The following is a 9,240-nucleotide window of genomic DNA, read 5'->3' as shown; positions in this document are numbered from 1 at the left end:
CCCGCGCGCAGGCGCAGTGCGTCGGTCACTGGTTGACTCCCTGGCTGCGAGCTTCATTTCTCCTCATTGTTGACCCGGGAGGAGGAAAGATGGTGTTGGATCTGGACTTGTTTCGGACGGATAAAGGAGGGGACCCGGACCGCATCCGAGAGACGCAAAAGAACCGCTTCAAGGACCCGGGACTCGTGGATCGGCTGGTGAAGGCGGACGGCGAGTGGCGAAAATGTGAGTACCGGACGTCCCCCATCTAAGCCCAACTTCAGCTCTCGGATCTTGTTCCCGCTCCTGGAGCCGCAGCTCCCGCCCCTCGGGAGACCCCCCCTCCCAGGATGCGGTGGCTCCGAGGCGTTCCTTATCCCCCCAAAACCCTTGGGTAGCCGGGACCGTCCTACTTTTCCGTCAGCCGGTGGGTGCGTGCTCCCTCCCGGGCGTGCTCGGTGCGGATCGGTGGTCTGGGAAGGAGCATGGCGCATGCGCATCAAGAGCTGTCAAGGCTTCCCCCTGCACCGGTAGCCCCGAGAAAGCCAAGGCGGGAGGTTTCCCCTTTCCCAACACTTATCTTTGGTCACCTCCGGCCTTTCTCTCTTGGTCCGCAAGGCCAGCGTGATCTCCTAGTTTGATAGGATGAAAGGCTCCAGCCCGAGTCACATCTGCAGCGTGATAGGTTCACTCCACCCACATTGGAAGCATTTGGGGTCTTTGGAGCCCGCTTCTGCCTAAAAAGCAGTGATCCCGGAGCTGTGGGGAGAGCCGTCCCCCTGGTTTCTGATCATACCTTTAAAAATGGCGAAAAGTCTGTTCCGCGGTAGGTCAGGCATGGGGAGAGGGGTGCGGCGAGGCAAGACAACGCGTGTAATTATTGAGGCGGTGTAATTGTGATGTGTGGAAGTTTTCCGGGAAAGATATTGGTAGAGTTTGGCTAAAACCTGGAACCGAAAATAAAATCATAGAATCCTTTGCCTAGATTAACTGGAGTAGTCCCCGATTGGCCGGATGCTGTCAAGCACATGTGATTTTTGTCTGATGCAATAAGTCTGCAACCAGCTGAGAGCCAAGTTTATGACAGCACACTGCAAAGGCAGTCCCTGTCCAAGAGTGTGGTGGCTTTCTAGTAGGAACACTGATTTTCCTGAGTTCATAAGGGTATTGGGTACCAAGAGAGTATTTGTTTAACTCGGGTTGCCTGTTAATTCCATGTCTCAGTCACTCTAATGTGGTAGTTTGTGACGCTTTTGTGAGATCCTACCACCTGAATCTGAATTGTAATGGAATTAAATTAATTGGAAGGAAAAAACTTGACTGAACAGTGTTTTACTGAATCAGAAGTATCGGATTTTTGTTACCCGGTTACCCATTGTTCCGCAGTAAATTCCTTTGAATATGTGAGTTCTTCTCTTGTGTATAATGCACACATCTACAGGGAGTTTTATCTCTTTCGTAATGGATGGATATATGGTGAGGGGGGTGAGTTCTTCAGGGACAGGGCTGTGGTTTAGGCATCTGTATGTCCCAATACCTACGGTATCCTAGTACATATGCATACAGGTTACACATGTACACATGTATACATAGATTCCCAGTACTGAGCACTGCACCTGCCCCTTGGTAAGGGCTTCACAAACATGTTTGTTTTTAAAATATTTTTATTGATTTCAGAGAGGGAGAGAGAGATAGAAACATCAATGATGAGAGCGAATCATCGATCAGCTGCCTCCTGCACGCCCCCCACCGGGGATCAAGCCTGCAACCCGGGAATATGCCCTTGACCGGAATCGAACCCGGGACCCTTCAGTCCGCAGGCTGATGGCTCTATCCACTGAGCCAAACCGGCTAGGACGACAAAGGTTTTTTTAAATTCATGAATATCTTCTGTGTTCAGGGCCTTTGCCCTTCTGTATGAAAAGCAGTTTATTTTCCACACATCTGTGGTTTGATTCTTTTCTACTTAGCACCCCTTTCCAGTGTTCTCTTTGCAGCCAGAGGGAGTTAATGAGTTTTTCCCAAGTCGTTGGCCGCCTGAGTAGGACATTGACAGATCTTGCATCAAAGTTCTTTTATATCCAAACTTCAGATCAGAAGTTGGGGCTCTCCTGTCATTGGCTGCAACAAGGACTTGTAACCCTGAGCCACACTAAGAACTCATCGTGTTTCCCTGACTGAGGACACAGCGAGCCTCAGAAGGCCCTCCATGACAGCGGTACCTATTTGTCTGCCTGTACACCTCCAAGGTGCCACGGGGGCTCTCAAAGGAATTGGATAAAACATGGAGCCCTAGCACCACAGATTTTACCATGGCTCTTACAACTCCAAGGATTCAAACCGTGATTTCTTTTTTTCAATTCAGAGTAATAGGCTGAGGACACATTTGGGCATATGATAAGCATTTCTATGGACAACTTCTGAAGCCACTGGATTTCCACCTATCTTGCAATCTGCTAACCACCAGAATTCTATCCTCTCCCCAAAAGTGCTATTCCGAATGAGATTTCTCTTTACTATAAATTGAAGTTGTTATTTCCTCTTAATCTTTACTGCAGACTCCTTCAGCCAGGCCTTTGTCATTGGAATAACTCTACTTTCAGTTTCACCCCAGTCTCACCCAGTCCTGGCCACACCCAAGGACATGTGAAATGAAAATCTAGTCATTTTTGCTTCCAGGCTTAAGTCTTGCAGTGACTTACATACCTTAAATCTGTCTGATAGAAATACAACGTGAGCCACAGGTATAATTATGGATCTTCTTGTAGCCACTTAAAAAATGTAAAGGAAAACAGATGAAATTGATTTTAGGAATATATTTTATTTAACCCATGATCCAAAATTTACATTATTAACACACTGGGGATCGAGCCCGAAACCAAGGCGTGTACCCTGACTGGGAATCGAACCATTATCTCCTAGTTCATAGGTCAACGCATAACCACTGAGCCACGCCAGCTGGGCTAAAGTTCAGTTTAAATGTAAAATTTGGCAAAGCCTTCAACAGTAGCTGTGTCTAGATGCTATTGCATTTCTAGTCATCATTTCACCTGTTAAAAGCTTGATTTTTACCACATTGCTCCAAAAGCTTAGAAGCAAAAGTCGGGCTAATGAACCACAATACCAGTATGTTAATTTGGGCCAGAATACCTAAGTAGGCTGACTAGTACCCTGCTTTCCCCCAAAAAAATCAAGATGTAAAAAGTAAAATTGCCGAACCGGTTTGGCTCAGTGGATAGAGCGTCGGCCTGCGGACTGAAGGGTCCCGGGTTCGATTCCGGTCAAGGGCATGTACCTTGGTTGCGGGCGCATCCCCGGTGGGGGGCGTGCAGGAGGCAGCTGATGGATCTTTCTCTCTCATCAATGTTTCTAACTCTCTATCCCTCTCCCTTCCTCTCTGTGAAAAACCAATAAAATATATATTTAAAAAAAAAAAAAGTAAAATTACTCTGAAGGTTGCAGGATGAGCATGATGTCAAAGCAAAGGGAGTAACGTTAACCATTTCTAACATAGAGATGTAGCAACCAAGTTCACGGGAATAGAAATCTGACTGCCCTCTTTCTAGATTCCCCTGCGCACTACATAGTTTCTTAAATGAACTTGAAGGGAATCGAGCAGTTTATAGTCACTCGATTAATTCCTGATTCCCCAGGTGTATTTCTCTACAACAGTGTCACCCAGGTTCTGATACATTTTTATTTCGGCCTCAGAGTGGCCTTTTCCTTGTCACCGAATGCTGGGGAACCCTATTATGCCAACTAAAATTTGGGGCTCTAAAGCTACCAGGTTTCACAGCTTCTTGAGGCGGAGACTGTAGCTGCCTGCTCTCTGGCCTTGGGCTGAGATCTGTCCTAAGGAGCCATGGTTAGGGGAGGGAGGAATCTTATTTATCTGCATGTCTTTGGAATATTCTTGGGTTCTCTATTCTTCAGGCAGATTTCAGACCGACAACTTGAACAAGCTGGAGAACCTATGCAGCAAGACAATTGGAGAGAAAATGAAGGTAAGAGAACTAACAGCCATGAGAGTTTTAGCCGAAGTATTGAATCTTATTCTCAGTTAATCATTTCTACTTTAGTGTCTGAGTCCATGGGATACCGAATTTCTTGCCCATATGGGGGAATTATTTTATTTAAAAATATGCTTTTATTGATTTTAGAAAAAAGGGAGGGAGAGGGAGAGAGAGAGAAACATCAATGAGGGAAAAACACCCATCGGCTGCCTCCTGCATGCCCCCTACTGGGGTATCGAGCCCAAAACCTGGGCACGTGCCCTAACCAGGAATCAAACCATCCACCTTTTGTTTCACAGGATGCCCAACCAACAGCCACACCAGCCAGGGCTGGGGGAAATCTTTCTATGCTTGAAGAATGTTAAGTTTCAGTTCTGTCCTTTCTTTGATATTCAAAATAGTACGTGTTTTAAAGAAAGGAAGGAAGGCCCTAGCCAGTTTGGCTCAGTGGATAGAGTGTCGGCCTGCAGACTGAAGGGTCCCAGGTTCGATTCTGGCCAAGAGCACATGCCTGGGTTGTGGGCTCGATCCCCAGTGGGGGCGTACAGGAGGCAGCCGATCGGTGATCCTCCCTCATCATTGATGTTTCTATCTCTTCCTTTCTCTCTGAAATCAATAAAGAAATATATATTTTTAAAAAAGAAAGAAAGGAAGGCAGGTAGGGAAGTAAGGGGGTGAGTCCATCTTCTATATTCAGATATGTCTTAGTCTGTTTGGCTGCCATAGTCTGGGTGGCTATAAACAGCAGAATTTATTTCTCACAGTCTGGAGGCTGGGAAGTCCGTGATCAAGGCCCAGGTAGATTTGGTCTCTGGTGAGGCCCACTCCACTTCCTGGCTCATAGGCAGTCTCCTTGCTGTGTCCTCACATGGCGGAAGGAGCCAGGGAGCTCTGTGGGGTCTCTGATGAGGTTGCCCTGGTCACCTAATCACCTCTGAAAGACACCACCTCCAAATCCCATCACATTGTGGGGTAGGTTTCAACATAGGAATCTGTTGACTTTCAACCTTCAGTCTATAGCAAGGCCAGAGTCCTGCCACACTAGTCATCCATTGTTTATGCTGTTCTTACAATAAGAACATAGATCCCACCAGAATCTTTTCCAGTTATTTCTTGAGTTCAGCCTCCAGTGCCAGAAAGACTTCCCTACAGCAGAGTTCAGGTTCTTTGTTTAGTGCAGTCGGGCTCTTTTCTGAAAAGAGCATGGGTAGGGTCTCCAGGTCCTGGACTGTTTGTTGGCCACGTGACTTGAGGCAAGTTAACTTCTCAGCCTCAGTTTTTCTCATCTGAAATGACAATATGAACATTCACCTCTAGAACAGAATTATGAGAACGAAAGTTGTTAAATGTAGAGAACCTGGCACGATACCAAGAACATGTAGTTATTATCAATTTCGAGTAACAATGAGTGGCCTTCATCCAAAAAATCCCTCCATGCTTGAAGAATGTTCAGTTTTGGTTCTGCCCTTCCTTTGGTATTCAAAATAGTACATGTTTTAATCTTTTTAAAAAAATATCCCCTTAATCACTTTTTAAAAAACATATGAAATGCACCCTACAGCCTGTCTAATTTTTAAGTTGTAAACCTCTAAACTGTTGCGGCCAAAGGTGATCCTGAGTGGGGGGGGTGAAAGGATTAAGGAAAGACAGACAAGAGAATGAAAGCTGGGTCTCAGTGGGACGCTGCTCCCTGATGAGGAGACAGCGCCGGCGCCCACAAGCCGTGTCTTTATTTTATAGCAGATGCCACGAGGCAAAGTAGGGGCATGATCACGTTGTTTACAGCATTCTCATGAGTTCCATCCTCATTCAACTTTATGCACCTGAACTCTACCACAAGGCACGTGGGGCCACGTGTTTGGACCATAGGTTCAAGCTTACAACCACGGCTGTTGGCTATGATTGTGCTGGGAGGACCCTGCCTTCCAGCTGGGACTTGCACATGGCAATGAGAGGACCCTGTCCTTTCATTAGTCCAAGGCTTGATCCTAGCCAAAACACCATAGCCGTGCCCCTTACTAAACTAAACCAAAAGATTAAAAATTAGGAACCTGACCCAGTAAAGAACATAATAAAAAGATTTCGCTAGCCTGGCCGGCATGGCTCAGTGGTTGAGCATCGACCTGTGAACCAGGAGGTCACGGTTCTATTCCCAGTCAGGGCACATTCCCAGTTTGCAGGCTCGATCCCCCAATAGGGGCAGCCAATTGATGATTCTCTCCCATCATTGAAGTTTCTATCTCTCCCTCTCTCCTCTCTGAAATTTAAAAAAGAAGAAGATAGGACTAAGTTTTTTCATTTATAATAACACTAGAGGCCCGATGCATGAAATTCGTGCAAGAATAGGCCTTCCTTCCCCCGGCTGCCGGCACCAGCTTTCCTCTGGCACCTGGGACCCAGGCTTCCCTCACAGCCCCGGCTTCAACCTGAAGGTTGTCCCGAAGGACATCTGGTCTAATTAGCATATTATGCTTTTGTTATTATAGATTCTTGGATCCCTTTATGCTAACCCTGTAAGGAGTATTCTCCTTTGCTATCCATGGGAATGGTGCTAGCTTTCACTTGTATAGCACTTGAAAGTATTACAAACCCTTTTGTATATATCACATTTTGCTTTTGATCTTTGTTCTAAACCTCAGTGTGGGTGGTACAATTATCAGCTTTATTTAAAGGGCAAGGAAAAGATAAAATAAAGAAAGGGCAAGGAAATAACCTGAGGAAATTAAGGGGCTTTCCTAAATTACGCTAGCTGCAGAGTCAGAACTTGAACTCAGAACTTTCCAACAGGAGGGATTGGCAGATAGCGAGGGAGCCTCAGCTCCCTTGGGAAATATTGTGATTTGGGCCACCTTTTTTCTGCCTCAGTAGTCTATGCTTGTTCTTGTCAAGACTCTGATATGTTCAGACTTTCCCAACTTTTCGAGATGATTTTGCTTGGGTCACGGAAGGATGTAAGTTGGGTTATGGTTGGAATCCTGACTTCTCGCTTTGGTGGGTGGGAATGTGTAATGAGTCTAAAGGATTTCTATGCTTTTGTCCTTAGGAGATGTTATCCTTTCTCATGATTCAGTTTTGCACAGTGGCTATGAGGTTGTATAAATATAATTGCCTATTGTATATATAGAATTTTTAAGACCTTTAGGACATTGAGTATGTTCTACACATTTTATTTATTCTTGCAAAACAGACCCTAAATATCACCTTGGGTTTTTTTGTCGTTGTTGTTAATCCTCATCTGAGGATATTTTTCCATTGATCTTTTAGAGAGAGTGGAAGAGAGGGAAAAACAGAGAAACATCGATGTGAGAAAGACACATCAATTGGTTGCCTCCTGCACGCGCCCCAACTGTGCCCCAACCATGGCCCAGGCTGGGGAGGAGCCTGCAATCAAGGCACGTGCCCTTGACTGGAATCGTGCCCTTGACTGGAATCGAACCTGAGACCCTTTGTTCCTCAGGCCAACACTCTATCCACTGAGCCAAACCGGCTAGGGCTCATCTTGTTTTTATACAAGTTTTGCTGAGGTTCTATAGGTCTTGTTATAATGGCCTTTGAGAATTTAATTTATTAATTAAAATTATCTTCCCCCTGGCTGTGGACAAGGATTAGAAATGATTTGGCAGAATATTATAAAGAAGGGTGAGGCAAGAAATTAGAGGGCGGGGGGGGAACGAGTGCTGGGTACATCCCTGCTATTTGCCAGCTTGCATTGACTGCTCTAAACTTAGGTCCAGATTTTGTGACTTTTCCCTTAAAAAGTTTTCCTTGCCTCTCTAACATCCCATCATCCATCCATTCCTCCCCCCACCCCCACCCCCCCATAGCCTCAGCACTGGGACTGTTCTTAGCAGGTAGACAGGGATTCATAGATTCACACCCAGGCCTCTGCCCCAGCACTGAGCACCGGCCTCCTGCACGCCCCACACTGGGGATCCAGCCTGAAATCCAGGCATGTGCCCTGACCGGGAATCGAACCGTGACCTCCTGGTTCATAGGTTGATGCTCAATCACTGAGCCACACCGGCTGCGCTCACCCAGTCTTGGTGCCCACACTCTTCTACATCCAGGGCAGACCTTCTCATGTTCCCAATGATGTCAGCCCTCTGACCCTGATGGGTTAATCAGTCTGTCCAGGATCAAAAAGCTAAAAAGCGGCAGAACAGAGACTTGAAACTTTTAACTTCTCACTTCCAATTTGCTAATTTTTCTTACTTCCAATTTGCTTAGACAGCTGTGTAGGAAGTTCTGTGATTCGTTTATGTGATGTTACTTTGATGTGCACTTAGGATGTCAGAACTTTTTTTATTTAATAGTGTTGTTTGTTTTGTTTGTTTGTTTTTCCTGCAGAAAAAAGAGCCAGTGGGAAATGATGAGTCCATTCCGGAGAACTTGTTAAATCTCGATGACCTCACTTCAGACACTTTAGCTGTAAGTTATTGTCCTTTTCTAGGTTGGGGTTTCTCTTCTTTTACTGTAACTTTCTTCCTAGACAAGTAAATGCTAAAACTCTGCTGCATACGGCATTGTCCTTGAACTTCTGCAGCTGGGACGGGTCCCTGTTACTCTTGTTATATACTTTGTACTTTGTTTATGGGACAGCAAAGTGGGAGACAGCTGGAGTCGAAGGGTCGAGGGAGGAAGAAGAGAAAAAAGGAACTATGGTTAGCTTATAGTGTTCTATTTTCCCAGAGTCAGGTCATTTTTAAATTTATTGTAATTCAGTAAACAGTCACTCTATAAAGAGCCTGGTGCAGTAATTTTCAAGTTTTTAGTCGCTAAACCCTTTCTGAAAACCCATAACACAAAAGCATAGCAAGAGCATCCACACAAAAAAGCGGTGCTAAATAAATAAATAAATTTTTTAGAAAGCTGTTGCTGTGCTTGAAGAGCTAGGTTGGGGGCGCTCTTCCTGTCCAGCCCTACCTGCTCAGGGCTCCCCCCAAGAAATCAGTACCGTTTGAAATATCTGCAAGAGGGATACAAAGTTAGCTTAAGACAAAGTCTCTTGCTCCTGATAAATGTGTCATCTTCCTGGAGAACAGTGAAGTGCAGTGCGTAATAGAACGCTGAATCGATTGAATCGGGAAGAAAGAGCCCTGAAGAGAGCTACATGTTAAAATTCCTGAGATATGTAGGAACCGGAAGAGTGGCCAGAATTGATCCATCTCTGCCTCAGGCACCCCAAAAGGAAATGCCAGTGGGTTTGTAAGGGCAAGGTCGCTTTGAAAGCCTTCATTGTCAGTTTTTT

At 45.6% G+C, this 9,240-nt stretch overlaps 1 protein-coding gene across 1 annotated transcript in view; it reads left to right on the top strand.

The window, feature by feature from the left end:
- The first annotated feature begins 6 nt into the window (after positions 1-6).
- Positions 7-9,240, top strand: part of SARS (seryl-tRNA synthetase) — a 16,731-nt gene continuing 7,497 nt past the window's right edge. Inside the window, exons 1-3 of the mRNA XM_014534673.1 lie at positions 7-225; positions 3,913-3,983; positions 8,340-8,420. Coding sequence (XP_014390159.1) covers positions 90-225; positions 3,913-3,983; positions 8,340-8,420 — 288 coding nt within the window. The 5' untranslated portion in view covers positions 7-89. The remainder of the gene's footprint in view (positions 226-3,912; positions 3,984-8,339; positions 8,421-9,240) is intronic.

Source organism: Myotis brandtii, unplaced genomic scaffold (assembly GCF_000412655.1).
Source record: "Myotis brandtii unplaced genomic scaffold, ASM41265v1 scaffold131, whole genome shotgun sequence".
Classification (NCBI taxonomy): domain Eukaryota; kingdom Metazoa; phylum Chordata; class Mammalia; order Chiroptera; family Vespertilionidae; genus Myotis; species Myotis brandtii.
Note: the sequence above shows the minus strand (reverse complement) of the source record. Positions and strands in the feature narration are given on the sequence as shown.